General features: G+C 40.7%; 1 protein-coding gene across 4 annotated transcripts; it reads left to right on the forward strand.

The window, feature by feature from the left end:
- The first annotated feature begins 474 nt into the window (after positions 1-474).
- LOC137868363 (protein Atg16l2) lies at positions 475-15,374 on the forward strand. 4 transcript variants are annotated; one of them, XM_068705110.1, is made up of 18 exons: positions 475-803; positions 4,363-4,420; positions 4,531-4,603; positions 4,728-4,801; positions 5,119-5,370; positions 6,595-6,660; positions 6,909-7,004; positions 7,113-7,166; positions 7,242-7,347; positions 8,105-8,210; positions 8,289-8,359; positions 8,774-8,845; positions 8,945-9,065; positions 10,121-10,226; positions 11,482-11,634; positions 11,798-11,845; positions 13,945-14,046; positions 14,765-15,374. In XM_068705110.1, exons 1-18 carry the CDS (start codon positions 704-706, stop codon positions 14,856-14,858), a joined length of 1,752 nt encoding a protein of 583 aa, XP_068561211.1. In that variant the 5' UTR covers positions 475-703; the 3' UTR covers positions 14,859-15,374. The 4 variants fall into 4 exon arrangements, with proteins under 4 accessions (XP_068561211.1, XP_068561219.1, XP_068561229.1 ...); XM_068705118.1 differs by having other exon boundaries at positions 7,245-7,347; XM_068705128.1 differs by having other exon boundaries at positions 6,909-6,998.
- The last annotated feature ends 656 nt before the right edge of the window (positions 15,375-16,030 follow it).

A 16,030-nucleotide genomic window follows, 5' to 3' on the forward strand; every position in this document is an offset into this window, starting at 1 on the left:
AATATTACTCTATTTTATTTACCTACAATGACCCTAAAACACCATCGAGTTTTGACCAACTGCGAGTATTTAAATTTAAAAACAATTTTAAAGCAAAATTTCTTCATAAAAAAATCACCAAACGATGTCATGACACAAAACATTTTGTTTCTTTAATGACAGAAATATTTCTCATACGAACGGAAAGACTTGTTTATGTATTAAACAAGAAAATATTTAATAAATAAATTATTAAATAGACTATTGAAATGAGAAACTAAAAACAGCATCAACAAAAGTGTTCTGCAATTAAATATATATATATATATATATATATATATATATATATATATATATATATATATATATATATATATATATATATATATATGATATGTATTTTTAAGTACACCTTCAGGGGGCGTGTCATTATTTTTCCTCAAGTCAAAACCGGAAGCGCACGGCGTGCTGTGATTGGCTGAGAGACCCGGCAGCTGGCAGCCTTAGCCCCGCCCCCCCTCTGCCAAAGTGACGAATCTCTAAGGAAAAACAAAAGTCAAAACAACAACAAAACAAACAAACAAACACCAGAGAAGAAGAAGAAGAAAACGTAAACAGGAGTGACCAACATGGCGGCGGTGAGAAGAACCGGAGCCTCACCACGGAGCCGCCTATAGCTCCAGGCCGCTCTGGGAGCGTCTGTCTGCGGCATGAAGCAGCTGTCATGGCCGCTGTGACGGAGACCTGGAGGAGACACATCGTCGGTCAGCTGAAGCACCGAGACCGGAACCAGCACCACCGGTTCCAGGACCTGATCCGCTTCTGTACGACGGTCCAGTATTATTTTTTAAAATCTGTTCTGAGGCAATAATAAGAGGGGGTTAGGGTGTAGAAACCGAGCCGGATATAACCCGGATGTGTCTGCTCGTGTCGGGTAACCCGGGTGAGAACCTTTGGAACGTTTCACTGGTTCCACTAGAAGATGTTCTCTGATGGAGTCAGTCTCCTGTTAGTTCAACCAAACTATTCAAAGAACGTTAGAGTCAGTCTTTCACAACGCTGTACATTAAAATATATAAATATATATATACATTTATATATATGTATATATATATATATATATATATATATATATACACATATACATTTATATATAATATAAATATATTATATATAAATATATATATATATATATACGTATATATATATATATATACGTATATATATATATCTATATCTATATATATATATCTATATATATATATATATATATACGTATATATATATATACGTATATATATATATATATATATATATATATATATATATATACGTATATATATATATATACATATATATATATATATATATATACGTGTGTATATATATATATATATATATATATATACATATATATATATATATACGTATATACATATATATATATATACGTATATATATATATACGTATATATAAATATATATATATATATATATATACGTTATATATATATATATATATATATACGTATATATATATATATATATATATATACGTATATATATATATATATATATATATATATATATACGTATATATATATATATATATATATATATATATATACACACAGTTGTGGTCAAAAGTTTACATACACTTGTAAAGAACATAATGTCATGGCTCTCTTGAGTTTCCAGTTATTTCTACAACTCAGATTTTTCTCTGATAGAGTGATTGGAACAGATACTTCTTTGTCACAAAAAACATTCATGAAGTTTGGTTCTTTCATGACTTTATTATGGGTTAACAGAAAAAGTGACAAAATCTGCTGGGTCAAAAATATACATACAGCAACATGAATTAGCAATTTTGGTGACTTAGAAAGTTGTGTCAATGAAATGAGCTTCATAGCATGGCCTCTTAACTTCTTGTGAGTGATTATGAGTGACTACAGCCGGTGACTTCTCTGAGGCCATTTAAATAGGGCTCATTGGATACAAACGCCCACAAACGCTACAATGGGAAAGTCAAAGGAGCTCAGCATGGATCTGAAAAAGCGAATCATTGACTTGAACAAGTCAGGAAAGTCACTTGGAGCCATTTCAAAGCAGCTGCAGGTCCCAAGAGCAACAGTGCAAACAATTGTTTGTAAGTATAAAGTGCATGGCACTGTTTTGTCACTGCCACGATCAGGAAGAAAACGCAAGCTATCACCTGCTGCTGAGAGAAAATTGGTCAGGAGGGTGAAGAGTCAACCGAGAACCACCAAAAAGCAGATCTGCCAAGAATCAGAAGCTGCTGGAACACAGGTGTCAGTGTCCACAGTCAAGCGTGTTTTGCATCTCCATGGACTGAGAGGCTGCCGTGCAAGAAGGAAGCCCTCGCTCCAAAAGCGCCACCTTAAGGCTCGACTGAAGTTTGCTGCTGATCACGTGGACAAAGATAAGACCTTCTGGAGGAAAGTTCTGTGGTCAGACGAAACAAAAATCGAGCTGTTTGGCCACAATGCCCAGCAATATGTTTGGAGGAGAAAAGGTGAGGCCTTTAACCCCAAGAACACCATGCCTACCGTCAAGCACGGTGGTGGTAGTATTATGCTGTGGGGCTGTTTTGCTGACAATGGAACTGGTGCTTTACAGAGAGGAAATGGGATAATGAAGGAGGATTACCTTCAAATTCTTCAAGATAACCTAAACTCATCAGCCCGAAGGTTGGGTCTTGGGCGCAGTTGGGTGTTCCAACAGGACAATGACCCCAAACACACATCAAAAGTGGTAATGGAATGGCTAAATCAGGCTAGAATTAGGGTTTTAGAATGGCCTTCCCAAAGTCCTGACTTAAATCCCATTGAGAACATGTGGACAATGCTGAAGAAACAAGTCCATGTCAGAAAGCCATCAAATTTAACTGAACTGCACCAATTCTGTCAAGAGTGGTCAAAGATTCAACAAGAAGCTTGCCAGAAGCTTGTGGATGGCTACCAAAAGCGCCTAATTGAAGTGAAAATGGCCAAGGGACATGTAACCAAATATTAGCACTGCTGTATGTATATTTTTGACCCAGCAGATTTGATCACTTTTTCTGTTAACCCATAATAAAGTCATGAAAGAACGAAACTTCATGAATGTTTTTTGTGACAAAGAAGTATCTGTTCCAATCACTCTATCAGAGAAAAATCAGAGTTGTAGAAATAACTGGAAACTCAAGAGAGCCATGACAGTATGTTCTTTACAAGTGTATGTAAACTTTTGACCACAACTGTGTGTGTGTGTGTGTGTGTGTGTGTGTGTGTGTGTGTGTGTGTGTGTGTGTGTGTGTGTGTGTGTGTGTGTGTGTGTGTGTGTGTTTGTTAACTAGTGACGTCATGGCTCCTGTAAACCGAACCTCATTTAAAACGATGCTCTTTATTCCTCTGTCTTTATTGTGTCTTTATTGTGTCTTCAATGTGTCTTTATTGTGTCTTTATTCCTGTCTGGTGGGAGGATGTTACTCACAGCTGTGTTCATGGGACAGGAAGTAGTCAGAAAACTGAACCACATGTTGTTTCACTTCCTCTGCACAGTGACTCAGTGTCAGTCTGCTTCATCTTCATCTTCATCAGACTGTTGGCTGGAGGCGATGAAGACGAGGATGAAGACTACCTTCATCTTGTTTTAGTGGAGCCTTTGATCTTAAACAGCAGTCTGGTGTGAGAAGAGAAACCACGTCAATGTTTCTGTTATTGTCCTTCAGCAGCTGATGTTTACACGTAGACCTCCAGGTAGGGTTCTACAGGACAGCCCTGATCCCGTAGAGACAGAGGGTCCTGATCCCGTAGAGACAGAGGGTCCTGATCCCGTAGAGACAGAGGGTCCTGATCCCGTAGAGACAGAGGGTCCTGATCCCGTAGAGACAGAGGGTCCTGATCCCGTAGAGACGCAGGGTCCTGATCCAGTAGTGACAGAGAGTCTTGATCCAGTAGAGACGCAGGGTCCTGATCCAGTAGTGACAGAGAGTCTTGATCCAGTAGTGACAGAGGGTCCTGATCCAGTAGAGACAGAGAGTCCTGATCCAGTAGAGACAGAGAGTCTTGATCCAGTAGTGACAGAGTCCTGATCCAGTAGAGACACAGGGTCCTGATCCAGTTGTGACAGAGAGTCCTGATCCAGTAGTGACAGAGGGTCCTGATCCCGTAGAGACAGAGAGTCTTGATCCAGTAGTGACAGAGAGTCTTGATCCAGTAGTGACAGAGAGTCCTGATCCAGTAGAGACACAGGGTCCTGATCCAGTAGTGACAGAGAGTCTTGATCCAGTAGTGACAGAGGGTCCTGATCCAGTAGAGACAGAGAGTCCTGATCCAGTTGAGACTAGGTCCCACTGATTCTGATCTCTTGTGTTTTCAGACACTCGTCTTCTGGAGAAAACCAGTCTGACCAAAGGAATCCTGAGCTTCTCCGTCAGGTAGATCACCTGGAGACACCTAACCTCTGACACCTGATGATGATGATGATGATGATGATGATGATGATGATGATGAGGAGGAGGAGGGTGTGTTTGTTTTGTTCCTACAGATGTCCGTCTGACAGAAGCTCTGTTTCCTCTCTGCTTCACCAGAACAACGACCTGAAGAAAACTACAGGAGAGGTAACACACACACACACACACACACACACTCTCTCTAACCAACCGGAACATGAAAGCACAGTTGTGATAATAACAATATAATAATCATCTGAAGTCACTCTTCTTCTGTGGTGTCTGTTCTCAGCTGGCCTATCAGGTGCTGGAGCAGCAGCAGCATATTAAAATGAAAGAATGTGTTCTGGAGGAGCAACATGCCAGGTGAGTCACACCTGAACCTGTTAGACCACCTGTGAGGTCGCCTGTGGATCCTCTCAGCTCATTGGTCGGATCTGGTCAGCTGTTCCTCCACATCAGCAACATCTTTCTTAAAGGATTAAGATCTTTTTAAGATCTTTTTCCTCGTAATATTCAAACCTCTCGTTTTATTAAAGTCTCCAAACATTTCTCTGTTTACCAAATGTTTCAATGTTTTGTTGAAATATATCCATTTGAATGTTCCAACCTATTCTTAAACATTAATAATGACTGAATATTCAGACAGTTTCTCTCAGTTTTGATCTGCTCTGTGTAATCAGACTGACGGAGGACGGGTCCCGCCTGGAGGGTGCGCTTGATGCTCATCGGGCGCTGCAGCGGCGGGTGGAGGCGGTTCAGGAGGAGAACGGGGCGCTGAAGAGGAAGTACGACGAGCTGCTGGAGCTTCAGAGACGAGAGGAGACGAAGCTCAGAGAGGAGACGGTGAGAGGAGAACACCTGCTGGAGGACCTGATCCACCTGAAGACACAGGCCGCCGCCCACATGAACAGCCGCAACCAACGCAGGTCCAGGTACCTGAACGCACCTGAACACACCTGAACACACCTGAACACACCTGAATGCACCCGAACCACCTCACACACCTGAACGCACCTGAACCACCTCACACACCTGAACGCACCTGAACCACCTCACACATGAACACACCTGAACACACCTGAACACACCTGAACGCACCTGAACCACCTCACACACCTGAACACACCTGAACCACCTCACACACCTGAACACACCTGAACCACCTCACACACCTGAACACACCTGAACCACCTCACACACCTGAACGCACCTGAACCACCTCACACACCTGAACGCACCTGAACCACCTCACACACCTGAACGCACCTGAACCACCTAACACACCTGAACGCACCTGAACCACCTCACACACCTGAACACACCTGAACCACCTCACACACCTGAACACACCTGAACCACCTAACACACCTAACGCACCTGAACCACCTAACACACCTAACGCACCTGAACCACCTCACACACCTGAACGCACCTGAACCACCTCACACACCTGAACGCACCTGAACCACCTAACACACCTAACGCACCTGAACCACCTAACACACCTAACGCACCTGAACCACCTCACACACCTGAACGCACCTGAACCACCTAACACACCTGAACGCACCTGAATGCACCTGAACCACCTAACACACCTGAACGCACCTGAATGCACCTGAACCACCTAACACACCTGAATACACCTGAACCACCTAACACACCTGAACACACCTGAACCACCTCACACACCTGAACGCACCTGAACCACCTAACACACCTGAACACACCTGAACGCACCTGAATGCACCTGAACCACCTAACACACCTGAACACACCTAAACACACCTGAACCACCTCACACACCTGAACGCACCTGAACCACCTAACACACCTGAACACACCTGAACGCACCTGAATGCACCTGAACCACGTAACGCACCTGAACACACCTGAACCACCTAACACACCTGAGCACACCTGAACCACCTCATACACCTGAACACACCTGAACCACCTAACACACCTGAACACACCTGAATGCACCTGAATGCACCTGAACACACCTCACACACCTGAACGCACCTGAAAACACCTGAACCACCTCACACAGCTGAAAACACCTGAACCACCTCAACACACCTGAACACACCTGAACCACCTAACACACCTGAACACACCTGAACACACCTCTCCTGTGTGTTTGTTTTCATCAGAGCTCGAGAAGCGAACCTGCAGAAGGAGCTGCAGAATGCTGCAAGGTCAAAGGTCACCGTGGACAGGTAAGATCCACCTGGTGATGAAGATGATGGTGTTTACATTACATTACAGTCATTTAGCAGACACTTTTATGCAAAGCGACTTACAATAAGTGCATCAACATTGGTAATCAAAAGAACTACTAGTCACCAGAAGTCATAAGTGCATCTCCTTTAAACAAGCATCTAAGAGCCTGAAGCAGAGAGAAGTACAGTGCAGAAACAAACAAAAACAATAAGATGATGATGATGATAATGATTTTGTGTTTCAGTTGTTCCAGCGCTCCAACCTCCAGATCCACGTCTCCAAAGTCTGACCACCAGCAGGACTCGAGTGACGGAGGCCACGTCAGACTGTTCAGGTTCAGGTTCAGACCTTCATACCTGTTAGAACACAGATTTAAGAACCAAGATTATTCATATTTTATTATTATCACCTTCATGAGTTTCTGTGACTCGGTTCCTTTGTGTCTCAGGTCTTTGTCGGCCTCGTCCCCGAGGATCCTGTCCTCCTTCAGAGACCTGTTTGAGTGAGTCCTCCTCTCACGTTGATCCTCTCTGTTATTCATTGAACCAAAGTGAGTCATGTGACTGTGTGATGTCAGCAGGAAGAGGCGGGGCCGCTCGGTCTGCAGTCTGGAGGAGGATCTGATGTTTCCTGTACGGTTCAGTCTGTCAGCCCGAGTCCCAGTTAGAGCGCTGCAAGTACTGGTAATACACTCAGTACACACTCAGGACACACTCTTTATACACTTTATATTATTTACTGGTACTGAACTGTGATATGTATATTAATACATGACCTGAGTACTTCATGTACTACTGTCTGTCTCCCCCCTGTGGTCTAGATACAAACTACACCAACACGTAGAACCTGAACTATGTATATATATTATATATATATATATATATATAATATGTATATATATATTATATATATTATATATAATATATATATTAATATATATAAATATATATAATATATATAAATATATATTATTTATATTTATATATTATAGAAACGGTAACAGTACATCAAATTCTCTCTCTCTCTCTTTCTCTCTCTCTCTTTCTCTCTGTCTCTCTGTGTCTCTCTCTCTCTGTCTCTCTTTCTCTCTCTCTCTCTCTCTCTCTCTCTCTCTCTGTCTCTCTTTCTCTCTTTCTCTCTTTCTCTCTCTCTCTGTCTCTCTCTCTCTCTCTCTCTCTCTCTCTCTCTCTCTCTCTCTCTCTCTGTCTCTCTCTCTCTCTCTTCTCTCTGTCTCTCTGTCTCTCTGTCTCTCTCTCTCTCTCTCTCTCTCTCTCTCTCTCTCTCTTCTCTCTCTCTCTCTCTCTCTCTCTCTCTCTCTCTCTCTCTCTCTCTCTCTCTCTCTCTCTTCTCTCTGTCTCTCTCTCTCTGTCTCTCTCTCTCTCTCTCTCTTTCTCTCTGTCTCTCTCTCTCTCTTTCTCTCCCTGTCTATCTGTCTGTCAGGAGGCCCATGAGCAGGGCATTAATGCGGTGCGGTTCAGCTCCAGCTCTCAGCTGTTGGCGACCGGTGGGACAGACAGAGAGGTCAAACTGTGGGAGGTCAGATCAGGTGAGTGTCTCTGTCATCATCATGATGTCATTGTGATGTCATAGTGACGACCTCACTGATCACCGATGATGTCACCAGGCTCGCTGACTCACCGGTCCACTCTGGACGGCAGCACAGAGGGGATCACCTGCATCGAGTTCGACCCCGCGGTGAGAGGGGGAGGGGCTTAGCTTCATGTAGACGCATCAATAAACACATTTAGCTTTGATTTATTACAGGAATGAGATAGAAAAGATGCAGAAATATCAACATGATGATGCTGATCTCTCTCTCTCTCTCTCTGTGTCTCTCTCTGTCTTTCTCTCTCTCTCTCTGTCTGTCTCTGTCTCTCTCTCTTTCTCTCTCTGTCTATGTCTCTCTCTCTCTCTCTGTGTCTCTCTCTCTCTCTCTGTGTCTCTCTCTCTCTGTCTCTCTCTGTGTCTCTCTCTCTCTCTGTCTATGTCTCTCTCTGTCTCTGTCTATGTCTCTCTCTGTCTCTGTCTCTCTCTCTGTCTATGTATCTCTCTGTCTCTCTCTCTGTCTATGTCTCTCTCTGTCTCTGATATCTGTGGACATGTCTTCAGGGTTTCAGGGTCTTGGCTGCGTCCTACGATAAGTCGGCCTTGTTGTGGCGTCTGGATGACTCCGTTCCCAAGGTAACCACCAATGAGAGGTTTAGTCTCTGAAGACCTTCACATGTGTCTGTCTCTGTCTCACCTGCCTGTCTGTCTCTCTACCTGTCTCACCTGTCTCAGTTGACCCTAACAGGTCACAGTAGGAAGGTGACAGCAGCGAGGTTCAGTGGTTGTCTTCATCAGGTGGTGACGGGCAGCGCAGACAGAACCATCAGACTGTGGGACCTTCAGAGAGCCGCCTGTGAGTCTGATCAATAACTGATCAATAACTAATAACTGATCAATAACTGATCAATAACTAATAACTGATCAATAACTAGTAACTGATCAATAACTAATATTTGATCAATAACTAATATCTGATCAATAACTAATAACTGATCAATAACTTATAACTAATTAATAACTGATCAATAACTAATAACTGATCAATAACTGATCAATAACTAATAACTGATCAATAACTATTAACTGATCAATAACTAATAACTGATCAATAACTGATCAATAACTAATAATTGATCAATAACTAATAACTAATCAATAACTGATCAATAACTAATATCTGATCAATAAGTAATAACTGATCAATAACTAATAACTGATCAATAACTAATATCTGATCAATAACTAATATCTGATCAATAACTAATAACTGATTAATATCTGATCAATAACTAATAACTGATCAATAACTAATATCTGATCAATAACTAATAACTGATCAATAACTAATAACTGATTAATATCTGATCAATAACTAATAACTAATTAATATCTGATCAATAACTAATAACTGATCAATAACTAATAACTGATTAATATCTGATCAATAACTAATAACTGATCAATAACTAATAACTGATCAATAACTAATAACTGATCAATAACTGATCAATAACTAATATCTGATCAATAACTATTAACTGATCAATTACTAATATCTGATCAATAACTAATATCTCATCAATAACTAATAACTGATTAATAACTGATCAATGACTAATAACTGATCAATAACTAATAACTGATTAATAACTGATCAATGACTAATAACTGATCAATAACTGATCAATAACTAATAACTGATCAATAACTAATAACTGATTAATAACTGATCAATGACTAATAACTGATCAATAACTGATCAATAACTAATAACTGATTAATAACTGATCAATGACTAATAACTGATCAATAACTGATCAATAACTATTAACTGATCAATAACTAATATCTGATCAATAACTAATATCTGATCAATAACTAATATCTGATCAATAACTCTCTCTCCAGGTGTGAAGGTAGTTGAAGTGTCGTCTTACTGCAGTGATCTGGTTTGTTGTGAGAACTCTGTGATCAGTGGACACTTTGACTCTAAGATCAGAGTCTGGGACTCCAGGTGAGCTGCTCTTCATCACCTCCTCTTCATCACCTCTTCATCATTTAAACTCTTCCTCATGTCATATTCCTCTCCCACTTCACTGCTTCATCACTTCACTTTATTATGAGGTGTTACATTGAGCTGTGTGTTAGTAGAAACAGTAGATACGGTGTAAACAGTAGAAACAGTGTAAACAGTAGAAACAGTAGAATCAGTGTAAACAGTAGAATCAGTGTAAACAGTAGACACAGTAGAATCAGTGTAAACAGTAGACACAGTAGAATCAGTGTAAACAGTAGAAACCGTGTAGACAGTAGAAACAGTAGAAACAGTGTAAACAGTGTAGACAGTATAAACAGTAGAAACAGTGTAAACAGTAGAAACAGTAGAAACAGTGTAAACAGTAGAATCAGTGTAAACAGTATAAACAGTAGAAACAGTGTAAACAGTAGAATCAGTAGAAACAGTGTAGACAGTGTGAACAGTAGAAACAGTAGAATCAGTAGAAACAGTGTAAACAGTAGAATCAGTGTAAACAGTGTAATCAGTAGAATCAGTGTAGACAGTAGAAACAGTGTAATCAGTAGAATCAGTGTAGACAGTAGAAACAGTGTAAACAGTAGAATCAGTGTAAACAGTAGAATCAGTAGAAACAGTGTAGACAGTAGAATCAGTGTAATCAGTAGAATCAGTGTAGACAGTAGAAACAGTGTAATCAGTAGAATCAGTAGAAACAGTGTAGACAGTAGAATCAGTGTAATCAGTAGAATCAGTGTAGACAGTAGAATCAGTGTAAACAGTAGAATCAGTAGAAACAGTGTAGACAGTGTAAACAGTAGAAACAGCAGAATCTTATCTCTGATTTAAACCTCTCATTCATCTTCCCGGCCGTTGCTAAGGCGACTCACCGTCTCCCTCTGTTACCTAGCAACAGCTCAGCCAACAGGAACCCCCCCCCCCCCTCCTCTGAACAACTGATGATTGACAGCTCTGTCCTCCAATCATGCACAAGCATCTCCCCTCCCTGCTGCTGATTGGACTATTCCATCATTCCTTGAGCTGTCATAAATTATCTTATTGTTTTACTGAATTTTTACTGAATTCATCCATCTTAATGAATGTTTTTTATTATTTATCAAACCAATATATTATTTAAAATGTATTTAGTTATAATAGCACTCGTCTATTTTAACAGAACAAGTTAGTAAAGTAAAAGAAACAGAACAAAAGTGAAACATGATGTAAGTGTAATGTAATTTACATGTTGTCTCAGGGCGGTGCGGTGCGTTCAGGAGCTGCTCGTTCAGGGTAAAGTCACCTCGCTGGACATCAGCGCCGACCATCGGCAGCTGCTCAGCTGTTGCCGTGACGACTGCCTCCAGCTGGTCGACTTGAGGGGGCGGAGCAACGAGCCCGCGTGCTTCAGGTGTCAACAAACATCCCGCTTTAATAAAGTTATTGGTGTGTGTGTGTGTGTGTGTGTGTGTGTGTGTGTGTGTGTGTGTGTGTGTGTGTGTGTGTGTGTGTGTGTGTGTGTGTGTGTGTCATGAGGCAGATTCACTGACTCTGTTTGTTTGTTTGTGTTTCAGAGCCGACGGCTTTAAATGTGGCAGCGACAGCACCAAAGCAGTGATCAGGTGAGTCCACACCTGTACACGTGGTGAGTCCACACCTGTACACATAGTGAGTCCACACCTGTACACGTGGTGAGTCCACACCTGTACACATAGTGAGTCCACACCTGTACACGTGGTGAGTCCACACCTGTACACATAGTGAGTCCACACCTGTACACGTGGTGAGTCCACACCTGTACACATAGTGAGTCCACACCTGTACACATGGTGAGTCCACACCTGTACACGTGGTGAGTCCACACCTGTACACGTAGTGAGTCCACACCTGTACACGTGGTGAGTCCACACCTGTACACGTGGTGAGTCCACACCTGTACACATAGTGAGTCCACACCTGTACACGTGGTGAGTCCACACCTGTACACATAGTGAGTCCACACCTGTACACGTGGTGAGTCCACACCTGTACACATAGTGAGTCCACACCTGTACACGTGGTGAGTCCACACCTGTACACATAGTGAGTCCACACCTGTACACGTGGTGAGTCCACACCTGTACACATAGTGAGTCCACACCTGTACACGTAGTGAGTCCACACCTGTACACGTGGTGAGTCCACACCTGTACACGTGGTGAGTCCACACCTGTAAAAAAAAAAACTGTCACTCAGCCAAGGTCCTTAAAGCAGTTGATGAGACATGTGGACATGTAGACGTGAGGACATGAGGACATGTAGACATGACATGTGGATGTGAGGACGTGTGGACATGACATGTAGACGTGAGGACATGTTGACATGAGGACATGTGGACGTGAGGACATGTGGACGTGAGGACATGTAGACATGAGGACATGTAGACGTGTGGACATGAGGACATGTAGACATGAGGACACAAGGACACGAGGACGTGCTGAGAAGCTCCGTGAGTCAGTTTCATGGTCCTTGCCTCGTTGTTTCAGCACAGACTCAACTATATTTAACAAAGAACAAAAGAACGTTTCTCAGTTTGTCTGCTGTGAAACAATCCTCTGAAGGAGAGTTAAAGTATTCATTCAGAGGAAAACATCAAAGACAAAATGTGTCCAAAAGTCCTCTTCCTCTCATGTTTCTGTTTAGTTAATTGAATCAACATGTTATGTTTGCTTCAGACACATTGATCAGAAACATTCTTCAATAATAAATGTGGAGTTTAAATTGAAACTTTGTGAAAAAAGCAGTTCCTGTAAACATGTGACAGTCAGATTCATCCTGAATTCATGTGTTCATTTCAATGAATATTAATATGTGGATGAGAAAACGCATCATTTATTCATCATCAGGTTTATGGTATTTAATTATTATCTGACATCGATCCAAACATTCCAACAGAAAACAGACGAGAGGCTGCCGCTTCATTCTCTGCAGTTTCCATGACAACAGCAGGACCATGATGCTTTGCGTCTGTTTGTCTCTCTTGACAGAAACACTAAATATATAAATGTGTTTGTACACAAACAGACAGACAGATCAGCACCAGCTGGTCGATCCTCATTAATGAATTCACAGGAAATAAACCGTCCTCAACAGTTTAGTTATATATATAATATAGAATATACATATTATATATAATAATATATATTATAATATATATATGTATATTCTATATAATATATATGTTAATGCGACAAATAAACAGCACAGAAATGTTCATATTGTCAGTTGCAACACTTCGTCGATAAAAGGTTTGAATTGATTCCTTCAGTCAGAGGACCAACTATGTTTCGGGCTTTTATTGTGAAAGGTCAGAGCAGAAAGGCGTGGACGTGGTCTGCTTTGTTCAGGGTTGAAAGATAAAGTTTTCCGTCTTGGTTGGGACTATGAAGCCTCTGTGTTGTAGTTTTACAGTCATTGTAATCGATATAGGTCTAACTCATAACCCTCATATATGTTCTGATTGGTTGATGCCTTTATTTGAGGCTGCCTGATTCTCCCGTTCTTTGTGGAAGTAATCAAGACAAAAACAAAATAGATATCTTGACATGTGAATTATTTACATGAAACCTGAACTGTATGTTTGACACTTGGACTCGTTGCTGCTTTTAAGTTTTTAACAATTTTTTTTAAGCAGTTGTGTGATTATTAGAATATTTTTTTAAACCTTGCTCCCTCTCTTCAGTCCAGATGGTTGTTTCCTGGCGGCCGGATCGGCTGACGGAGCCGTTTACATCTGGAACGTTTCCACCGGCAACCTGGAGACCCGCCTCCCCGACAGGCACAGGTCAGCTGATCAATACACCAACCCATCAGTCACTAACTAGTTAGTACAATTTTAGAAACCCCAGGATGCTTCATGACTCTCCGTGTTATTAAAGACAGAAAAACAGATTTAATAAATGTTTTATTCATTTCATGAGTTTAGATCTAAAGGTAAGAGGCTCCAGGATGCTTCTCTGTTGGACTCCTGTTGTTAAAAATTTCATTTTACTAATTTATCGAATGGCGTCAAAGTACATTTTGCTTATTGTTTTGTAAACTTGAATGCTTTTATTTTGTCTGTGTAGCACCTTTTAAACTTTACACAACATGCATGCACAAACTCTCATTCTGTCAATCTAACAAGTAAACAGCTGACAGGAACCAAAGAATGAAAATATAATCACTGAACATATTTTAATTGAACAAATATTATCTCACTATTTATACACACAGACGTAAAGGACATTTAGTGTGAAATCCCCACATCAGCATTTTCCACTGGTTGTCTCAATTTGTCTCCTCATGATGTATGAAGTTATCTTACTGTAGACTAAACATGCTCAGTGTGTTCATAATGAACAGACTCTCCAGAGTAAACCATGTTATTCATATGTGGTTTAATAGAAACAACATGGGCCCCAGGATGCTGCCCTGAGGGACTCAATTTAGTAATTGTTGTACTGTTCCTTTAAGAGATTGTGACTTAGTGGACGTTTATCTAAACGTCTCTCTCTCTTTAGCTCGTCCATCAGCGCCGTGGCCTGGTCTATGTCCGGTGAATATGTCGTCAGTGTGGATAAAAGTAGGCGGGCCGTCCTCTGGAGTGACATCTGAGCCGATCTGTGAAGAGAGCCCCGGGAAACACACTTCGCCTTAAAAAACTAACTGATCTGAGAGCTGTTAAAGGGAACAAATGTGTTTTTATTTTTATTTTTGTGTGTTTTTTTAAGCTATTTGTTGATTGGACAAAAGGGATGTGAGACTTTCTCTTTGGTGATTTATAACAAAACTGGGAAGCTTTAATATGACAACACAGGAAATCTTTTGACTGTAAAACTAAACAAAGGGAACAGGAGACGGAGAACATTTAACCATTGTGCATTACTTAACGAAGCTGCTCTGATGTCCTTTTTCCACATAAAAAAACTGCCATACAATTGTATGTTGATATTATTTCCATTTCCACTGAGTAATGTTTTTTAACCAACATCAGTCCTGATCATAACTACCAAATATGTATTCATTTTCAGGATTTTAACTTGTTAAATGCCATTTTGTTTACATAATGAACCCCTTGTTGATTTTTATATTTAAAAAATAAATAAAACTATATATTTAGTTTATACTAAATACTGAGCAACAACATTGATTATTGATGCAACATTGCATCAAACACTGCAGTGCTCCATAATACAGTAGCGATGCCTCTAGTGGACACCCGGAGAATAACATGTATTATCTCTATAATACAGCAGTGATGCCTCTAGTGGACACTCAGAGAATAACATGTATTAACTCTATAATACAGTAGTGATGCCTCTAGTGGACACTCAGAGAATAACATGTATTAACTCTATAATACAGTAGCGATGTCTCTAGTGGACACTCAGAGAATAACATGTATTAACTCTATAATACAGTAGTGATGCCTCTAGTGGACACTCAGAGAATAACATGTATTAACTCTATAATACAGTAGTGATGCCTCTAGTGGACACTCAGAGAATAACATGTATTAACTCTATAATACAGTAGTGATTCCTCTAGTGGACACTCAGAGAATAACATGTATTAACTCTATAATACAGCAGTGATGCCTCTAGTGGACACTCAGAGAATAACATGTATTAACTCTATAATACAGTAGCGATTCCTCTAGTGGACACCAGGAGAATAACATGTATTAACTCTATAATACAGTAGCGATGCCTCTAGTGGACACCAGGAGAATAACATGTATTAACTCTATAATACAGCAGTGATTCCTCTAGTGGACACCAGGAGAA

Source organism: Cebidichthys violaceus, unplaced genomic scaffold (assembly GCF_023349555.1).
Source record: "Cebidichthys violaceus isolate CVI_PGR_0920_01 unplaced genomic scaffold, fCebVio1.0.p SCAF_1, whole genome shotgun sequence".
NCBI lineage: Eukaryota > Metazoa > Chordata > Actinopteri > Perciformes > Stichaeidae > Cebidichthys > Cebidichthys violaceus.

What these genes read in the sequence shown, in the direction of transcription:
- LOC137868363 (XM_068705110.1), top strand. Translation starts at nt 704, where the DNA reads ATGGCCGCTGTGACGGAGACCTGGAGGAGACACATCGTCGGTCAGCTG. An exon ending in TGAAGAAAACTACAGGAGAG is followed by an intron (nt 4,604 to 4,727) that starts GTAACACACACA and finishes GTCTGTTCTCAG; the next exon opens with CTGGCCTATCAGGTGCTGGA. An exon ending in TCAAAGGTCACCGTGGACAG is followed by an intron (nt 6,661 to 6,908) that starts GTAAGATCCACC and finishes TTTGTGTTTCAG; the next exon opens with TTGTTCCAGCGCTCCAACCT.